General features: G+C 52.0%; 1 protein-coding gene across 7 annotated transcripts in view; it reads right to left on the reverse strand.

Annotated features, from left to right (window-relative positions):
• Positions 1-21636, reverse strand: part of NDRG4 (NDRG family member 4) — a 230300-nt gene that overhangs the window by 10710 nt on the left and 197954 nt on the right. For all 7 annotated transcript variants that reach the window (XM_063945839.1, XM_063945837.1, XM_063945833.1 and 4 more), the window contains 3 exons: positions 9061-9117; positions 2145-2196; positions 1472-1519 (listed from right to left, as the gene is read on the reverse strand). In XM_063945839.1, the coding sequence (XP_063801909.1) occupies positions 1472-1519; positions 2145-2196; positions 9061-9117 (157 nt within the window). The remainder of the gene's footprint in view (positions 1-1471; positions 1520-2144; positions 2197-9060; positions 9118-21636) is intronic.

The following is a 21636-nucleotide window of genomic DNA, read 5'->3' on the forward strand; positions in this document are numbered from 1 at the left end:
GTATGATGATGGAGGAGAGGTATGGTATGCTGGGAGACCCGGGTATGGGGATGGAGGTATGGTGTGCTGGGATACAGGATATGGTGATGGAGGAGAGGTATGGTATGCTGGGAGACCCGGGTATGGTGATGCAGGAGAGGTATGGTATGCTGGGAGACCCGGGTATGGGGATGGAGGAGAGGCATGGTGTGCTGGGAGACCCGGGTATTGGGATGTAGGAGAGGTATGGTATGCTGGGGGACCCGGGTATGGGGATGGAGTTATGGTGTGCTAGGAGACGGGATATGGTGATGGAGGAGAGGTATGGTATGCTGTGAGACCCGGGTATGGGGATGGAGAGGTATGGTATGCTGTGAGACCCTGGTATGGTGATGGAGGAGAGGTATGGTATGCTGGGAGACCCTGGTATGGGGATGGAGGTATGGTATGCTGGGAGACCCGGTTATGGGGATGGAGGAGAGATACAGTATGCTGGTAGACCCGGGTATGGGGATGGAGGAGAGGTATGGTATACTGGGAGACCCGGGTATGGGGATGAAGGAGAGGTATGGTATGCTGGTAGACCTGGGTATGGGGATGGAGGAGAGGTATGGTATACTGGGAAACCAGGGTATGGGGATGGAGGAGAGGTATGGTATGCTGGGAGACCCGGGTATGGGGATGGAGGAGAGGTATGGTATGCTGGGAGACCCGGGTATGGGGATGGAGGAGAGGTATGGTGTGCTGGTAGACCCGGGTATGGGGATGGAGGAGAGGTACGGTATGCTGGTAGACCCAGGTATGTGGATGGAGGTATGGTATGCTGGGAGACCCGGGTATGGGGATGGAGGAGAGGTATGGTATGCTGGAAGACCCGGGTATGGGGATGGAGGAGAGGTACGGTATGCTGGTAGACCCAGGTATGTGGATGGAGGTATGGTATGCTGGGAGACCCGGGTATGGGGATGGAGGAGAGGTATGGTATGCTGGGAGACTCGGGTATGGGGATGGAGGAGAGGTATGGTATGCTGGGAGACCCGGGCATGGGGATGGAGGAGAGGTATGGTACTGTATGCTGAGAGACCAGGGGATGGGGATGGAGGAGAGATACAGTATGCTGTGAGACCCGGGTATAGGGATGGAGGAGAGGTATGGTGTGCTGGGAGACCCGGGTATGGGGATGGAGGAGAGGTATGGTACTGTATGCTGGGAGACCAGGGTAATTGGATGGAGGAGAGGTATGGTATGCTAAGAGACCAGGGTATGGGGATGGAGGAGAGGTACAGTATGCTGTGAGACCCGGGTATAGGGATGGAGGAGAGGTATGGTGTGCTGGGAGAACCGTATATGGGGATGGACGTAACAGGAAAAAAAGGGTTAGGATCTGATAAAGGAAGTCGAGGATTGGAAAAAGATGGAGGTGAAGGGTGGCCAAAAGGATCAGGTAGGGGAACGGGGTAGATGGAGAGCAAAGAAGAACAAGGTAAGTTACCTTCAAGAATGTGGTGTTCGTTGGATCAAGTTTTGAGTTACAGTCAACCTATTGGTTAAAACATGATATAAGTCACAGTATTCAGTCATATATACCTCTGACCCCCTCACCTTTCCTCTTACTGTGAGGAGCTCTGCTAAACAGCTTCATGTGGAGGACTTGCTGGGGCTCATTTGTAATGTAATATACTTTATGCATGACGCTCCATATTATGGAAAACCCAAACAATTCCCAGGATTACTGATATCAGAATGCCACCTTCCCTGACTTGGCCATTACACGTCATGGCACTCATGCACCCTCATCGCAGACAGACTTTTACTGGTGGGTGACTTATTACTCTCCTACAGTACAAGGATCAGAATTTTCCCCACCACACTATCCAATCAAATCTGGGGAAATAAACAGAGCTACACAAGACAGGATGTATGCGTTACATGCCTTAGTAAATAGGATACGTCATACATGGATGCACTGACTGAATATAAATACTGTATACTGATTTGTTTATGGTCACCTGACTAAGTGAATATTCGGACGAGCTGGCAATACTTTAATGATAAGTTGCTTTTAAAAGAGAAAACCATCACCGTGATACAATAGGCATTTATACTACTACTGGATGCCTTACACCGCCGTATCCATTGTAACACTATTCAGCTATAGGACTCACCACACTGTCTTCTGCTGGGGAATTGTCACCAACAACCAGCATCACCGGGGCCCTGACGGGGAGGAGGAAACTAATCAGACGAATAAGTACCAGGCTGCCACAAGAGGGCACAATAAGCACATCAGGACAGTAAGTGTGTGGTACGGTAAGTAGGAGTGGCTAGTGAGTTTGGGGGTATGGTAAGTATGACAATGAGAGTGAAGGTACTGTAACTATGCACGAACAGTGAGTGTGTATGGCTGCCTGGTCTCTGTGCGCTGTGTATGGCTGCCTGGTCTCTGTGCGCTGTGTATGGCTGCCTGGTCTCTGTGCGCTGTGCATGGCTGCCTGGTCTCTGTGCGCGGTGTATGGCTGCCTGGTCTCTGTGCGCGGTGTATGGCTGCCTGGTCTCTGTGCGCTGTGTATGGCTGCCTGGTCTCTGTGCGCGGTGTATGGCTGCCTGGTCTCTGTGCGCTGTGTATGGCTGCCTGGTCTCTGTGCGCTGTGTATGGCTGCCTGGTCTCTGTGCGCTGTGTATGGCTGCCTGGTCTCTGTGCGCGGTGTATGGCTGCCTGGTCTCTGTGCGCTGTGTATGGCTGCCTGGTCTCTGTGCGCTGTGCATGGCTGCCTGGTCTCTGTGCGCTGTGTATGGCTGCCTGGTCTCTGTGCGCTGTGTATGGCTGCCTGGTCTCTGTGCGCTGTGTATGGCTGCCTGGTCTCTGTGCGCTGTGCATGGCTGCCTGGTCTCTGTGCGCGGTGTATGGCTGCCTGGTCTCTGTGCGCTGTGTATGGCTGCCTGGTCTCTGTGCGCTGTGCATGGCTGCCTGGTCTCTGTGCGCTGTGTATGGCTGCCTGGTCTCTGTGCGCTGTGTATGGCTGCCTGGTCTCTGTGCGCTGTGTATGGCTGCCTGGTCTCTGTGCGCTGTGCATGGCTGCCTGGTCTCTGTGCGCTGTGTATGGCTGCCTGGTCTCTGTGCGCTGTGCATGGCTGCCTGGTCTCTGTGCGCTGTGTATGGCTGCCTGGTCTCTGTGCGCTGTGCATGGCTGCCTGGTCTCTGTGCGCGGTGTATGGCTGCCTGGTCTCTGTGCGCTGTGCATGGCTGCCTGGTCTCTGTGCGCTGTGTATGGCTGCCTGGTCTCTGTGCGCTGTGTATGGCTGCCTGGTCTCTGTGCGCTGTGCATGGCTGCCTGGTCTCTGTGCGCGGTGTATGGCTGCCTGGTCTCTGTGCGCTGTGCATGGCTGCCTGGTCTCTGTGCGCGGTGTATGGCTGCCTGGTCTCTGTGCGCTGTGCATGGCTGCCTGGTCTCTGTGCGCGGTGTATGGCTGCCTGGTCTCTGTGCGCTGTGTATGGCTGCCTGGTCTCTGTGCGCTGTGCATGGCTGCCTGGTCTCTGTGCGCTGTGTATGGCTGCCTGGTCTCTGTGCGCGGTGTATGGCTGCCTGGTCTCTGTGCGCGGTGTATGGCTGCCTGGTCTCTGTGCGCTGTGCATGGCTGCCTGGTCTCTGTGCGCTGTGTATGGCTGCCTGGTCTCTGTGCGCTGTGTATGGCTGCCTGGTCTCTGTGCGCTGTGCATGGCTGCCTGGTCTCTGTGCGCGGTGTATGGCTGCCTGGTCTCTGTGCGCTGTGCATGGCTGCCTGGTCTCTGTGCGCGGTGTATGGCTGCCTGGTCTCTGTGCGCTGTGTATGGCTGCCTGGTCTCTGTGCGCGGTGTATGGCTGCCTGTTACTGCTGCCTGGTCTCTGTGCGCTGTGTATGGCTGCCTGGTCTCTGTGCGCGGTGTATGGCTGCCTGTTACTGCTGCCTGGTCTCTGTGCGCTGTGTATGGCTGCCTGGTCTCTGTGCGCGGTGTATGGCTGCCTGGTCTCTGTGCGCGGTGTATGGCTGCCTGGTCTCTGTGCGCTGTGTATGGCTGCCTGGTCTCTGTGCGCTGTGTATGGCTGCCTGGTCTCTGTGCGCGGTGTATGGCTGCCTGTAACTGCTGCCTGGTCTCTGTGCGCTGTGTATGGCTGCCTGGTCTCTGTGCGCTGTGTATGGCTGCCTGGTCTCTGTGCGCTGTGTATGGCTGCCTGGTCTCTGTGCGCTGTGTATGGCTGCCTGGTCTCTGTGCGCGGTGTATGGCTGCCTGTTACTGCTGCCTGGTCTCTGTGCGCTGTGTATGGCTGCCTGGTCTCTGTGCGCTGTGTATGGCTGCCTGGTCTCTGTGCGCTGTGCATGGCTGCCTGGTCTCTGTGCGCTGTGTATGGCTGCCTGGTCTCTGTGCGCTGTGTATGGCTGCCTGGTCTCTGTGCGCTGTGTATGGCTGCCTGGTCTCTGTGCGCTGTGTATGGCTGCCTGGTCTCTGTGCGCTGTGCATGGCTGCCTGGTCTCTGTGCGCTGTGTATGGCTGCCTGGTCTCTGTGCGCTGTGCATGGCTGCCTGGTCTCTGTGCGCTGTGTATGGCTGCCTGGTCTCTGTGCGCTGTGCATGGCTGCCTGGTCTCTGTGCGCGGTGTATGGCTGCCTGGTCTCTGTGCGCGGTGTATGGCTGCCTGGTCTCTGTGCGCTGTGCATGGCTGCCTGGTCTCTGTGCGCTGTGTATGGCTGCCTGGTCTCTGTGCGCTGTGCATGGCTGCCTGGTCTCTGTGCGCTGTGTATGGCTGCCTGGTCTCTGTGCGCTGTGCATGGCTGCCTGGTCTCTGTGCGCGGTGTATGGCTGCCTGGTCTCTGTGCGCTGTGTATGGCTGCCTGGTCTCTGTGCGCGGTGTATGGCTGCCTGTTACTGCTGCCTGGTCTCTGTGCGCTGTGTATGGCTGCCTGGTCTCTGTGCGCTGTGCATGGCTGCCTGGTCTCTGTGCGCGGTGTATGGCTGCCTGGTCTCTGTGCGCGGTGTATGGCTGCCTGGTCTCTGTGCGCTGTGTATGGCTGCCTGGTCTCTGTGCGCTGTGTATGGCTGCCTGGTCTCTGTGCGCGGTGTATGGCTGCCTGTAACTGCTGCCTGGTCTCTGTGCGCTGTGTATGGCTGCCTGGTCTCTGTGCGCTGTGTATGGCTGCCTGGTCTCTGTGCGCTGTGTATGGCTGCCTGGTCTCTGTGCGCTGTGTATGGCTGCCTGGTCTCTGTGCGCGGTGTATGGCTGCCTGGTCTCTGTGCGCGGTGTATGGCTGCCTGGTCTCTGTGCGCTGTGTATGGCTGCCTGGTCTCTGTGCGCGGTGTATGGCTGCCTGGTCTCTGTGCGCGGTGTATGGCTGCCTGGTCTCTGTGCGCTGTGCATGGCTGCCTGTTACTGCTGCCTGGTCTCTGTGCGCTGTGTATGGCTGCCTGGTCTCTGTGCGCTGTGTATGGCTGCCTGGTCTCTGTGCGCTGTGCATGGCTGCCTGGTCTCTTTGCGCTGTGTATGGCTGCCTGTTACTGCTGCCTGGTCTCTGTGCGCTGTGTATGGCTGCCTGTTACTGCTGCCTGGTCTCTGTGCGCTGTGTATTGCTGCCTGGTCTCTGTGCGCTGTGTATGGCTGCCTGGTCTCTGTGCGCTGTGTATGGCTGCCTGGTCTCTGTGCGCGGTGTATGGCTGCCTGGTCTCTGTGCGCGGTGTATGGCTGCCTGGTCTCTGTGCGCTGTGCATGGCTGCCTGTTACTGCTGCCTGGTCTCTGTGCGCTGTGTATGGCTGCCTGGTCTCTGTGCGCTGTGTATGGCTGCCTGGTCTCTGTGCGCTGTGCATGGCTGCCTGGTCTCTTTGCGCTGTGTATGGCTGCCTGTTACTGCTGCCTGGTCTCTGTGCGCTGTGTATGGCTGCCTGTTACTGCTGCCTGGTCTCTGTGCGCTGTGTATTGCTGCCTGGTCTCTGTGCGCGGTGTATGGCTGCCTGTTACTGCTGCCTGGTCTCTGTGCGCTGTGTATGGCTGCCTGTTACTGCTGCCTGGTCTCTGTGCGCTGTGTATGGCTGCCTGGTCTCTGTGCGCGGTGTATGGCTGCCTGTTACTGCTGCCTGGTCTCTGTGCGCGGTGTATGGCTGCCTGGTCTCTGTGCACGGTGTATGGCTGCCTGTTACTGCTGCCTGGTCTCTGTGCGCTGTGTATGGCTGCCTGGTCTCTGTGCGCGGTGTATGGCTGCCTGTTACTGCTGCCTGGTCTCTGTGCGCGGTGTATGGCTGCCTGTTACTGCTGCCTGGTCTCTGTGCGCTGTGTATGGCTGCCTGCTCTCTGTGCGCGGTGTATGGCTGCCTGTTACTGCTGCCTGGTCTCTGTGCGCGGTGTATGGCTGCCTGTTACTGCTGCCTGGTCTCTGTGCACGGTGTATGGCTGCCTGTTACTGCTGCCTGGTCTCTGTGCGCTGTGTATGGCTGCCTGGTCTCTGTGCGCGGTGTATGGCTGCCTGTTACTGCTGCCTGGTCTCTGTGCGCTGTGTATGGCTGCCTGCTCTCTGTGCGCGGTGTATGGCTGCCTGTTACTGCTGCCTGGTCTCTGTGCGCGGTGTATGGCTGCCTGTTACTGCTGCCTGGTCTCTGTGCACGGTGTATGGCTGCCTGTTACTGCTGCCTGGTCTCTGTGCGCTGTGTATGGCTGCCTGCTCTCTGTGCGCGGTGTATGGCTGCCTGTTACTGCTGCCTGGTCTCTGTGCGCGGTGTATGGCTGCCTGTTACTGCTGCCTGGTCTCTGTGCACGGTGTATGGCTGCCTGTTACTGCTGCCTGGTCTCTGTGCGCGGTGTATGGCTGCCTGTTACTGCTGCCTGATCTCTGTGCGCGGTGTATGGCTGCCTGGTCTCTGTGCGCTGTGTATGGCTGCCTGTTACTGCTGCCTGGTCTCTGTGCGCGGTGCATGGCTGCCTGTTACTGCTGCCTGGTCTCTGTGCGCGGTGTATGGCTGTCTGTTACTGCTGCCTGGTCTCTGTGCGCGGTGTATGGCTGCCTGGTCTCTGTGCGCAGTGTATGGCTGCCTGTTACTGCTGCATGGTCTCTGTGCGCGGTGTATGGCTGCCTGGTCTCTGTGCGCGGTGTATGGCTGCCTGGTCTCTGTGCGCGGTGTATGGCTGCCTGTTATTGCTGCCTGGTCTCTGTGCGCGGTGTATGGCTGCCTGATCTCTGTGCGTGGTGTATGGCTGCCTGGTCTCTGTGCGCGGTGTATGGCTGCCTGGTCTCTGTGCGCTGTGTATGGCTGCCTGGTCTCTGTGCGCGGTGTATGGCTGCCTGATACTGCTGCCTGGTCTCTGTGCGCGGTGTATGGCTGCCTGTTACTGCTGCCTGGTCTCTGTGCGCGGTGTATGGCTGCCTGTTACTGCTGCCTGGTATCTGTGCGCGGTGTATGGCTGCCTGGTCTCTGTGCGCGGTGTATGACTGCCTGTTACTGCTGCCTGGTCTCTGTGCGCTGTGTATGGCTGCCTGTTACTGCTGCCTGGTCTCTGTGCGCTGTGTATGGCTGCCTGTTACTGCTGCCTGGTCTCTGTGCGCTGTGTATGGCTGCCTGGTCTCTGTGCGCGGTGTATGGCTGCCTGTTACTGCTGCCTGATCTCTGTGCGCGGTGTATGGCTGCCTGGTCTCTGTGCGCGGTGTATGGCTGCCTGTTACTGCTGCCTGGTCTCTGTGCACGGTGTATGGCTGCCTGTTACTGCTGCCTGATCTCTGTGCGCGGTGTATGGCTGCCTGGTCTCTGTGCGCGGTGTATGGCTGCCTGTTACTGCTGCCTGGTCTCTGTGCACGGTGTATGGCTGCCTGTTACTGCTGCCTGGTCTCTGTACGCGGTGTATGGCTGCCTGTTACTGCTGCCTGGTCTCTGTGCGCGGTGTATGACTGCCTGTTACTGCTGCCTGGTCTCTGTGCGCTGTGTATGGCTGCCTGGTCTCTATGCGCAGTGTATGGCTGCCTGATCTCTGTGCGCGGTGTATGGCTGCCTGGTCTCTGTGCGCGGTGTATGGCTGCCTGTTACTGCTGCCTGGTCTCTGTGCACGGTGTATGGCTGCCTGTTACTGCTGCCTGATCTCTGTGCGCGGTGTATGGCTGCCTGGTCTCTGTGCGCGGTGTATGGCTGCCTGTTACTGCTGCCTGGTCTCTGTGCACGGTGTATGGCTGCCTGTTACTGCTGCCTGGTCTCTGTGCACGGTGTATGGCTGCCTGTTACTGCTGCCTGGTCTCTGTGCGCGGTGTATGGCTGTCTGTTACTGCTGCCTGGTCTCTGTGCGCGGTGTATGGCTGCCTGATCTCTGTGCGCGGTGTATGGCTGCCTGTTACTGCTGCCTGGTCTCTGTGCGCGGTGTATGGCTGCCTGGTCGCTGTGCGCGGTGTATGGCTGCCTGTTACTGCTGCCTGATCTCTGTGCGCGGTGTATGGCTGCCTGGTCTCTGTGCGCGGTGTATGGCTGCCTGTTACTGCTGCCTGGTCTCTGTGCGCGGTGTATGGCTGCCTGTAACTGCTGCCTGGTCTCTGTGCGCGGTGTATGGCTGCCTGGTCTCTGTGCGCGGTGTATGGCTGCCTGTTACTGCTGCCTGGTCTCTGTGCGCGGTGTATGGCTGCCTGTTACTGCTGCCTGGTCTCTGCAAGTATTTAGTCGCAAACTGAGTGACAAGAAGGGTGGTAACGGGAAATAGTCGGGCGAATGCAGGCATGTCATGGCCGTTCGGACAGCGTTTTCTGGACGTGCTTATGTAAGCAGCTGCGATCACACTTGGTGAGGCCTGTGTGTCCCAGGAGATCAGCTCAGCCTTTACGTCTACAGAGGCACTCAGGCGTCCTGATATGCGACGATGTTGGCGATACCTCTGCAATCATGTGGCACCATATGCAAATGAAGCGATCATAGTTGCCATTCCTTTTGCATGGGTTAGCTTCTGCACCTATTAGCATATATACACAATTGCGCACGGCACAGGAGTAGGAAGAACAATCGCAACTGAATGACTCTTGGTGTGTATATATACCATGTGATGGGGCAGCACTGGGACTCATCAGACCAACAACAATTGTGAGTCTTACCTCAAAGTCTTCGCATTTGGGACGGTCCCCGGGCGATTCATCTCCAGGTCTCTTCGACTGTGGCGTAAAGAGGAGAGTTAGTCAAACTACAACAGAAATGTGCGCTCAACACTATCACTGATCATGGGGGCTCTGGCGATAAGTCTGCGCAACAGACATCTCCTGCGTCACTGAGCTGTGTGACATCTCCTGCGTCACTTATCTGTGTGACATCTCCTGCGTTACTTATCTGTGTGACATCTCCTGCGTTACTTATCTGTGTGACATCTCCTGCGTTACTTATCTGTGTGACATCTCCTGCGTTACTTATCTGTGCGACATCTCCTGCGTTACTGAGCTGAGCGACATCTCCTGCGTTACTTATCTGTGTGACATCTCCTGCATTACTGAGCTGTGTGACATCTCCTGCGTCACTTATCTGTGTGACATCTCCTGCGTCACTTATCTGTGTGACATCTCCTGCATTACTGAGCTGTGTGACATCTCCTGCGTTACTTATCTGTGTGACATCTCCTGCGTTACTTATCTGTGTGACATCTCCTGCGTTACTTATCTGTGTGACATCTCCTGCGTTACTGAGCTGTGTGACATCTCCTGCGTTACTGAGCTGTGTGACATCTCCTGCGTTACTATCTGTGTGACATCTCCTGCGTTACTTATCTGTGTGACATATCCTGCGTTACTTAACTGTGTGACATCTCCTGCGTTACTGAGCTGTGTGACATCTCCTGCGTTACTTATCTGTGTGACATATCTTGCGTTACTGAGCTGTGCGACATCTCCTGCGTTACTTATCTGTGTGACATCTCCTGTGTTACTGAGCTGTGCGACATCTCCTGCGTTACTTATCTGTGCGACATCTCCTGCGTTACTTATCTGTGCGACATCTCCTGCGTTACTTATCTGTGACATCTCCTGCGTTACTTAACTGTGTGACATCTCCTGCGTTACTTAACTGTGCGACATCTCTTGCGTTACTTATCTGTGCGACATCTCCTGCGTTACCAATCTGTGCGACATCTCCTGCGTTACTTATCTGTGACATCTCCTGCGTTACTTATCTGTGCGACATCTCCTGCGTTACTGAGCTATGCGACATCTCCTGCGTTACTTATCTGTGTGACATCTCCTGCGTTACTTATCTGTGACATCTCCTGCGTTACTTAACTGTGTGACATCTCCTGCGTTACCAATCTGTGCGACATCTCCTGCGTTACTTATCTGTGACATCTCCTGCGTTACTTATCTGTGCGACATCTCCTGCGTTACTGAGCTATGCGACATCTCCTGCGTTACTTATCTGTGTGACATCTCCTGCGTTACTTATCTGTGACATCTCCTGCGTTACTTAACTGTGTGACATCTCCTGCGTTACTTAACTGTGCGACATCTCCTGCGTTACTTAACTGTGTGACATCTCCTGCATTAGTTATCTGTGTGACATCTCCTGCGTTACTTATCTGTGTGACATCTCCTGCGTTACTTATCTGTGTGACATCTCCTGCGTTACTGAGCTGTGTGACATCTCCTGCGTTACTTATCTGTGTGACATCTCCTGCGTTACTTATCTGTGTGACATATCCTGCGTTACTTAACTGTGTGACATCTCCTGCATTACTTATCTGTGTGACATATCTTGGGTTACTTATCTGTGCGACATCTCCTGCGTTACTTATCTGTGCGACATCTCCTGCGTTACTTATCTGTGCGACATCTCCTGCGTTACTTATCTGTGCGACATCTCCTGCGTTACTTATCTGTGTGAGATCTCCTGCGTTACTGAGCTGTGTGACATCTCCTGCATTACTTAACTGTGTGACATCTCCTGCGTTACTTATCTGTGCGACATCTCCTGCGTTACTGAGCTATGCGACATCTCCTGCGTTACTTATCTGTGACATCTCCTGCGTTACTTAACTGTGTGACATCTCCTGCGTTACTTAACTGTGTGACATCTCCTGCGTTACTTAACTGTGCGACATCTCCTGCGTTACTTAACTGTGTGACATATCCTGCGTTACTTATCTGTGTGACATCTCCTGCGTTACTGAGCTGTGTGACATCTCCTGCATTACTTAACTGTGTGACATCTCCTGCGTTACTTATTTGTGCGACATCTCCTGCGTTACTGAGCTATGCGACATCTCCTGCGTTACTTATCTGTGCGACATCTCCTGCGTTACTTAACTGTGCGACATCTCCTGCGTTACTTATCTGTGCGACATCTCCTGCGTTACTTATCTGTGCGACATCTCCTGCGTTACTTATCTGTGCGACATCTCCTGCGTTACTGAGCTGTGTGACATCACCTGCGTTACTTAACTGTGTGACATGTCCTGCGTTACTTATCTGTGCGACATCTCCTGCGTTACTGAGCTGTGCAACATCTCCTGCGTTACTTATCTGTGACATCTCCTGCGTTACTTATCTGTGTGACATATCCTGCGTTACTTATCTGTGTGACATCTCCTGCGTTACTGAGCTGTGTGACATCTCCTGCATTACTTAACTGTGTGACATCTCCTGCGTTACTTATCTGTGCGACATCTCCTGCGTTACTGAGCTATGTGACATCTCCTGCGTTACTTATCTGTGCGACATCTCCTGCGTTACTTATCTGTGACATCTCCTGCGTTACTTAACTGTGTGACATCTCCTGCGTTACTTAACTGTGTGACATCTCCTGCGTTACTTATCTGTGCGACATCTCCTGCGTTACTTATCTGTGCGACATCTCCTGCGTTACTTATCTGTGCGACCTCTCCTGCGTTACTTATCTGTGCGACATCTCCTGCGTTACTTAACTGTGCGACATCTCCTGCGTTACTTATCTGTGCGACATCTCCTGCATTACTTATCTGTGCGACATCTCCTGCGTTACTTATCTGTGCGACATCAGCTGCGTTACTTATCTGTGCGACATATCCTGCGTTACTTATCTGTGCGACATCTCCTGCGTTATTTATCTGTGTGACATCTCCTGCGTTACTTATCTGTGTGAGATCTCCTGCGTTACTGAGCTGTGTGACATCTCCTGCATTACTTAACTGTGACATCTCCTGCGTTACTTATCTGTGCGACATCTCCTGCGTTACTGAGCTATGCGACATCTCCTGCGTTACTTATCTGTGCGACATCTCCTGCGTTACTTATCTGTGACATCTCCTGCGTTACTTAACTGTGTGACATCTCCTGCGTTACTTAACTGTGTGCCATCTCCTGCGTTACTTAACTGTGCGACATCTCCTGCGTTACTTAACTGTGTGACATATCCTGCGTTACTTATCTGTGTGACATCTCCTGCGTTACTGAGCTGTGCGACATCTCCTGCGTTACTGAGCTATGCGACATCTCCTGCGTTACTTATCTGTGTGACATCTCCTGCGTTACTTATCTGTGCGACATCTCCTGCGTTACTGAGCTATGCGACATCTCCTGCGTTATTCTCTGTGCAACATCTCCTGCATTACTTAACTGTGTGACATCTCCTGCGTTACTTATCTGTGCGACATCTCCTGCGTTACTGAGCTATGCGACATCTCCTGCGTTACTTATCTGTGCGACATCTCCTGCGTTACTTAACTGTGCGACATATCCTGCGTTACTTATCTGTGTGACATCTCCTGCGTTACTGAGCTGTGCGACATCTCCTGCGTTACTGAGCTATGCGTCATCTCCTGCGTTACTTATCTGTGTGACATCTCCTGCGTTACTTATCTGTGCGACATCTCCTGCGTTACTGAGCTATGCGACATCTCCTGCGTTATTCTCTGTGCAACATCTCCTGCATTACTTAACTGTGTGACATCTCCTGCGTTACTTATCTGTGCGACATCTCCTGCGTTACTGAGCTATGCGACATCTCCTGCGTTACTTATCTGTGCGACATCTCCTGCGTTACTTAACTGTGCGACATCTCCTGCGTTACTTATCTGTGCGACATCTCCTGCGTTACTTATCTGTGCGACATCTCCTGCATTACTTATCTGTGCGACATCTCCTGCGTTACTGAGCTGTGTGACATCTCCTGCATTACTTAACTGTGTGACATCTCCTGCGTTACTTATCTGTGCGACATCTCCTGCGTTACTGAGCTATGCGACATCTCCTGCGTTATTCTCTGTGCAACATCTCCTGCATTACTTAACTGTGCGACATCTCCTGCGTTACTTATCTGTGCGACATCTCCTGCGTTACTGAGCTGTGTGACATCTCCTGCATTACTTAACTGTGTGACATCTCCTGCGTTACTGAGCTGTGTGACATCTCCTGCATTACTTAACTGTGCGACATCTCCTGCGTTACTTATCTGTGCGACATCTCCTGCATTACTTATCTGTGCGACATCTCCTGCGTTACTGAGCTGTGTGACATCTCCTGCATTACTTAACTGTGTGACATCTCCTGCGTTACTTATCTGTGCGACATCTCCTGCGTTACTGAGCTATGCGACATCTCCTGCGTTATTCTCTGTGCAACATCTCCTGCATTACTTAACTGTGCGACATCTCCTGCGTTACTTATCTGTGCGACATCTCCTGCATTACTTAACTGTGTGACATGTCCTGCGTTACTTATCTGTGCGACATCTCCTGCGTTACTGAGCTGTGCAACATCTCCTGCGTTACTTATCTGTGACATCTCCTGCGTTACTTATCTGTGTGACATATCCTGCGTTACTTATCTGTGTGACATCTCCTGCATTACTTAACTGTGTGACATCTCCTGCGTTACTTATCTGTGCGACATCTCCTGCGTTACTGAGCTGTGCGACCTCTCCTGCGTTACTTATCTGTGACATCTCCTGCGTTACTAAGCTGTGTGACATATCCTGCGTTACTTATCTGTGCGACATCTCCTGCCTTACTGAGCTGTGCGACCTCTCCTGCGTTACTTATCTGTGACATCTCCTGCGTTACTAAGCTGTGTGACATCTCCTGCATTACTTAACTGTGTGACATCTCCTGCGTTACTTATCTGTGCGACATCTCCTGCGTTACTGAGCTATGCGACATCTCCTGCGTTACTTATCTGTGCGACATCTCCTGCGTTACTTAACTGTGCGACATCTCCTGCGTTACTTATCTGTGCGACATCTCCTGCGTTACTTATCTGTGCGACATCTCCTGCGTTACTTATCTGTGCGACATCTCCTGCGTTACTGAGCTGTGTGACATCTCCTGCATTACTTAACTGTGTGACATGTCCTGCGTTACTTATCTGTGCGACATCTCCTGCGTTACTGAGCTGTGCAACATCTCCTGCGTTACTTATCTGTGACATCTCCTGCGTTACTTATCTGTGTGACATCTCCTGCGTTACTGAGCTGTGTGACATCTCCTGCATTACTTATCTGTGTGACATATCCTGCGTTACTGAGCTGTGTGACATCTCCTGCGTTACAGAGCTGTGTGACATCTCCTGCGTTACTTATCTGTGCAACATCTCCTGCGTTACTGAGCTGTGCGACATCTCCTGCGTTACTTATCTGTGTGACATCTCCTGTGTTACTTATCTGTGTGACATCTCCTGCGTTATTGAGCTGTGCGGCATCTCCTGCGTTACTGAGCTGTGCGACATCTCCTGCGTTACTTAGCTGTGTAACATCTCCTGCGTTACTGAGCTGTGCGACATCTCCTGCGTTACTGAGTTGTGCGACATCTCCTGCGTTACTTAGCTGTGTGACATCTCCTGCGTTACTTATCTGTGTGACATCTCCTGCGTTACTGAGCTGTGCGACATCTCCTGCGTTACTGAGCTGTGCGACATCTCCTGCGTTACTTAGCTGTGTGACATCTCCTGCGTTACTTATCAGTGTGACATCTCCTGTGTTACTTATCTGTGCGACATCTCCTGCGTTATTGAGCTGTGCGACATCTCCTGCGTTACTTATCTGTGCAACATCTCCTGCGTTACTGAGCTGTGCGACATCTCCTGCGTTACTTATCTGTGTGACATCTCCTGTGTTACTTATCTGTGTGACATCTCCTGCGTTACTGAGCTGTGCGACATCTCCTGCGTTACTGAGCTGTGCGACATCTCCTGTGTTACTTAGCTGTGTGACATTTCCTGCGTTACTTATCTGTGCGACATCTCCTGCGTTACTTATCTGTGCAACATCTCCTGCGTTACTTATCTGTGTGACATCTCCTGCGTTACTTATCTGTGTGACATCTCCTGCGTTACTTATCAGTGTGACATCTCCTGTGTTACTTATCTGTGCGACATCTCCTGCGTTACTGAGCTGTGCGACATCTCCTGCGTTACTTATCTGTGCAACATCTCCTGCGTTACTGAGCTGTGCGACATCTCCTGCGTTACTTATCTGTGTAACATCTCCTGCGTTACTGAGCTGTGCGACATCTCCTGCGTTACTTATCTGTGTGACATCTCCTGCGTTACTTATCTGTGTGACATCTCCTGCGTTACTGAGCTGTGTGACATCTCCTGCGTTACTTATCTGTGTGACATATCCTGCGTTACTGAGCTGTGTGACATCTCCTGCGTTACTGAGCTGTGTGACATCTCCTGCGTTACTTATCTGTGCAACATCTCCTGCGTTACTGAGCTGTGCGACATCTCCTGCGTTACTTATCTGTGTGACATCTCCTGTGTTACTTATCTGTGTGACATCTCCTGCGTTACTGAGCTGTGCGACATCTCCTGCGTTACTGAGCTGTGCGATATCTCCTGCGTTACTTAGCTGTGTAACATCTCCAGCGTTACTGAGCTGTGCGACATCTCCTGCGTTACTGAGTTGTGCGACATCTCCTGCGTTACTTAGCTGTGTGACATCTCCTGCGTTACTTATCTGTGTGACATCTCCTGCGTTACTGAGCTGTGCGACATCTCCTGCGTTACTGAGCTGTGCGACATCTCCTGCGTTACTTAGCTGTGTGACATCTCCTGCGTTACTTATCAGTGTGACATCTCCTGTGTTACTTATCTGTGCGACATCTCCTGCGTTACTGAGCTGTGCGACATCTCCTGCGTTACTTATCTGTGCAACATCTCCTGCGTTACTGAGCTGTGCGACATCTCCTGCGTTACTTATCTGTGTGACATCTCCTGTGTTACTTATCTGTGCGACATCTCCTGCGTTACTGAGCTGTGCGACATCTCCTGCGTTACTGAGCTGTGCGACATCTCCTGCGTTACTTAGCTGTGTGACATTTCCTGCGTTACTTATCTGTGCGACATCTCCTGCATTACTTATCTGTGCAACATCTCCTGCGTTACTTATCTGTGTGACATCTCCTGCGTTACTTATCTGTGTGACATCTCCTGCGTTACTTATCAGTGTGACATCTCCTGTGTTACTTATCTGTGCGACATCTCCTGCGTTACTGAGCTGTGCGACATCTCCTGCGTTACTGAGCTGTGCGACATCTCCTGCGTTACTTATCTGTGTGACATCTCCTGTGTTACTTATCTGTGTGACATCTCCTGCGTTACTGAGCTGTGCGACATCTCCTGCGTTACTGAGCTGTGCGACATCTCCTGCGTTACTTAGCTGTGTGACATCTCCTGCGTTACTTATCTGTGCAACATCTCCTGCGTTACTAAGCTGTGTGACATCTCCTGCGTTACTTATCTGTGCAACATCTCCTGCGTTACTAAGCTGTGTGACATCTCCTGCGTTACTGAGCTGTGTGACATCTCCTGCATTACTTAACTGTGTGACATCTCCTGCGTTACTTATCTGTGTGACATCTTCTGCGTTACTGAGCTGTGCGACATCTCCTGCGTTACTAAGCTGTGTGACATCTCCTGCGTTACTTATCAGTGTGACATCTCCTGTGTTACTTAACTGTGCGACATCTCCTGCGTTACTGAGCTGTGTGACATCTCCTGCATTACTTAACTGTGTGACATCTCCTGCGTTACTTATCTGTGCGACATCTCCTGCGTTACTAAGCTGTGTGACATCTCCTGCGTTACTGAGCTGTGTGACATCTCCTGCATTACTTAACTGTGAGACATCTCCTGCGTTACTTATCTGTGTGACATCTCCTGAGTTACTTATCTGTGTGACATCTCCTGCGTTACTGAGCTGTGCGACCTCTCCTGCGTTACTGAGCTGTGTGACATCTCCTGCGTTACTTATCTGTGTGACATCTCCTGCGTTACTTATCTGTGTGACATCTCCTGCATTACTTATCTGTGTGACATCTCCTGCGTTGCTTATCCGTGTGACATCTCCTGCGTTACTTATCTGTGCAACATCTCCTGCGTTACTTATCTGTGTGACATCTCCTGCGTTACTTATCTGTGTGACATATCCTGCGTTACTTATCTGTGTGACATATCTTGCGTTACTGAGCTGTGCGACATCTCCTGCGTTACTTATCTGTGTGACATCTCCTGCGTTACTGAGCTGTGCGACATCTCCTGCGTTACTTATCTGTGTGACATCTCCTGCGTTACTGAGCTGTGCGACATCTCCTGCGTTACTGAGCTGTGCGACATCTCCTGCGTTACTTATCTGTGTGACATCTCCTGTGTTACTTATCTGTGTGACATCTCCTGCGTTACTGAGCTGTGCGACATCTCCTGCGTTACTGAGCTGTGCGACATCTCCTGTGTTACTTAGCTGTGTGACATTTCCTGCGTTACTTATCTGTGCGACATCTCCTGCGTTACTTATCTGTGCAACATCTCCTGCGTTACTTATCTGTGCGACATCTCCTGCGTTACTGAGCTGTGCGACATCTCCTGCGTTACTTATCTGTGCAACATCTCCTGCGTTACTGAGCTGTGCGACATCTCCTGCGTTACTTATCTGTGTAACATCTCCTGCGTTACTGAGCTGTGCGACATCTCCTGCGTTACTTATCTGTGTGACATCTCCTGCGTTACTTATCTGTTTGACATCTCCTGCGTTACTGAGCTGTGTGACATCTCCTGCGTTACTTATCTGTGTGACATATCCTGCGTTACTGAGCTGTGTGACATCTCCTGCGTTACTGAGCTGTGTGACATCTCCTGCGTTACTTATCTGTGCAACATCTCCTGCGTTACTGAGCTGTGCGACATCTCCTGCGTTACTTATCTGTGTGACATCTCCTGTGTTACTTATCTGTGTGACATCTCCTGCGTTACTGAGCTGTGTGACATCTCCTGCGTTACTGAGCTGTGCGACATCTCCTGCGTTACTTAGCTGTGTAACATCTCCTGCGTTACTGAGCTGTGCGACATCTCCTGCGTTACTGAGTTGTGCGACATCTCCTGCGTTACTTAGCTGTGTGACATCTCCTGCGTTACTTATCTGTGTGACATCTCCTGCGTTACTGAGCTGTGCGACATCTCCTGCGTTACTGAGCTGTGCGACATCTCCTGCGTTACTTAGCTGTGTGACATCTCCTGCGTTACTTATCAGTGTGACATCTCCTGTGTTACTTATCTGTGCGACATCTCCTGCGTTACTGAGCTGTGCGACATCTCCTGCGTTACTTATCTGTGCAACATCTCCTGCGTTACTGAGCTGTGCGACATCTCCTGCGTTACTTATCTGTGTGACATCTCCTGTGTTACTTATCTGTGTGACATCTCCTGCGTTACTGAGCTGTGCGACATCTCCTGCGTTACTGAGCTGTGCGACATCTCCTGCGTTACTTAGCTGTGTGACATTTCCTGCGTTACTTATCTGTGCAACATCTCCTGCGTTACTAAGCTGTGTGACATCTCCTGCGTTACTTATCTGTGTGACATCTCCTGCGTTACTTATCAGTGTGACATCTCCTGTGTTACTTATCTGTGCGACATCTCCTGCGTTACTGAGCTGTGCGACATCTCCTGCGTTACTGAGCTGTGCGACATCTCCTGCGTTACTTATCTGTGTGACATCTCCTGTGTTACTTATCTGTGTGACATCTCCTGCGTTACTGAGCTGTGCGACATCTCCTGCGTTACTGAGCTGTGCGACATCTCCTGCGTTACTTAGCTGTGTGACATCTCCTGCGTTACTTATCTGTGCAACATCTCCTGCGTTACTAAGCTGTGTGACATCTCCTGCGTTACTTATCTGTGCAACATCTCCTGCGTTACTAAGCTGTGTGACATCTCCTGCGTTACTGAGCTGTGTGACATCTCCTGCATTACTTAACTGTGTGACATCTCCTGCGTTACTTATCTGTGTGACATCTTCTGCGTTACTGAGCTGTGCGACATCTCCTGCGTTACTAAGCTGTGTGACATCTCCTGCATTACTTAACTGTGCGACATCTCCTGCGTTACTGAGCTGTGTGACATCTCCTGCATTACTTAACTGTGTGACATCTCCTGCGTTACTTATCTGTGCGACATCTCCTGCGTTACTAAGCTGTGTGACATCTCCTGCGTTACTGAGCTGTGTGACATCTCCTGCATTACTTAACTGTGAGACATCTCCTGCGTTACTTATCTGTGTGACATCTCCTGAGTTACTTATCTGTGTGACATCTCCTGCGTTACTGAGCTGTGCGACCTCTCCTGCGTTACTGAGCTGTGTGACATCTCCTGCGTTACTTATCTGTGTGACATCTCCTGCGTTACTGAGCTGTGCGACATCTCCTGCGTTACTTATCTGTGTGACATCTCCTGCATTACTTATCTGTGTGACATCTCCTGCGTTGCTTATCCGTGTGACATCTCCTGCGTTACTTATCTGTGCAACATCTCCTGCGTTACTTATCTATGTGACATCTCCTGTGTTACTTATCTGTGTTACATCTCCTGCGTTACTTATCTGTGTGACATCTCCTGCGTTACTTATCTGTGTGACATCTCCTGCGTTACTGAGCTGTGCGACATCTCCTGCGTTACTGAGCTGTGCGACATCTCCTGTGTTACTTATCTGTGTGACATATCTTGCGTTACTGAGCTGTGCGACATCTCCTGCGTTACTTATCTGTGTGACATCTCCTGCGTTACTGAGCTGTGCGACATCTCCTGCGTTACTTATCTGTGTGACATCTCCTGCGTTACTGAGCTGTGCGACATCTCCTGCGTTACTTATCGGTGTAACATATCCTGCGTTACTTATCTGTGTGACATCTCCTGCGTTACTTATCTGTGTGACATATCCTGCGTTACTTATCTGTGTGACATATCTTGCGTTACTGAGCTGTGCGACATCTCCTGCGTTACTTATCTGTGTGACATCTCCTGCGTTACTGAGCTGTGCGACATCTCCTGCGTTACTTATCTGTGTGACATCTCCTGCGTTACTGAGCTGTGCGACATCTCCTGCGTTACTTATCTGTGTGACATCTCCTGCGTTACTTATCTGTGCGACATCTCCTGCGTTACTGAGCTATGCGACATCTCCTGCGTTACTTATCTGTGTGACATCTCCTGCGTTACTTATCTGTGCGACATCTCCTGCGTTACTGCGACATCTCCTGCGTTACTTATCTGTGTAACATCTCCCGCGTTACTGAGCTGAGTAACATCTCCTGTGTTACTTATCTGTGCGACATCTCCTGCGTTACTGAGCTGTGCGACATCTTCTGCGTTACTTATCTGTGTGACATCTCCTGCGTTACTTATCTGTGTAACATCTCCTGCGTTACTTATCTGTGTGACATCTCCTGCGTTACTTATCTGTGTGACATCTCCTGCGTTACTGAGCTGTGCGACATCTCCTGCGTTACTTATCTGTGTAACATCTCCTGCGTTACTGAGCTGTGTAACATCTCCTGCGTTACTTATCTGTGCGACATCTCCTGCATTACTGAGCTGTGCGACATCTCCTGCATTACTTATCTGTGCGCCATCTCCTGCGTTACTGAGCTGTGCGACATCTCCTGCGTTACTGAGCTGTGAGACATCTCCTGCGTTACTGAGCTGTGCGACATCTCCTGCGTTACTTATCTGTGTGACATCTCCTGCGTTACTTATCAGTGTGACATCTCCTGCGTTACTTATCTGTGTGACATCTCCTGCGTTACTGAACAGTGCGACATCTCCTGCGTTACTGAGCTGTGTGACATCTCCTGCGTTACTGAGCTGTGCGACATCTCCTGCGTTACTTATCTGTGTGACATCTCCTGCGTTACTGAGCTGTGTGACATCTCCTGCCTTACTGAGCTGTGCGACATCTCCTGCGTTACTGAGCTGTGCGACATCTCCTGCGTTACTTATCTGTGTGACATCTCCTGCGTTACTTATCTGTGTGACATCTCCTGCGTTACTGAACAGTGCGACATCTCCTGCGTTACTGAGCTGTGTGACATCTCCTGCGTTACTTATCTGTGTGACATCTCCTGCGTTACTTATCTGTGCGACATCTCCTGCGTTATCTGTGTGACATCTCCTGCCTTACTGAGCAGTGCGACATCTCCTGCGTTACTTATCTGTGCGACATCTCCTGCGTTATCTGTGTGACATCTCCTGTGTTACTGAGCAGTGCGACATCTCCTGCGTTACATCTCCTGCCTTACTGAGCAGTGCGACATCTCCTGCGTTATCTGTGTGACATCTCCTGCGTTACTGAGCAGTGCGACATCTCCTGTGTTACTTATCTGTGTGACATATCTTGCGTTACTGAGCTGTGCGACATCTCCTGCGTTACTTATCTGTGTGACATCTCCTGCG

This window comes from Pseudophryne corroboree, chromosome 11 (assembly GCF_028390025.1).
Source record: "Pseudophryne corroboree isolate aPseCor3 chromosome 11, aPseCor3.hap2, whole genome shotgun sequence".
Lineage (NCBI taxonomy): Eukaryota > Metazoa > Chordata > Amphibia > Anura > Myobatrachidae > Pseudophryne > Pseudophryne corroboree.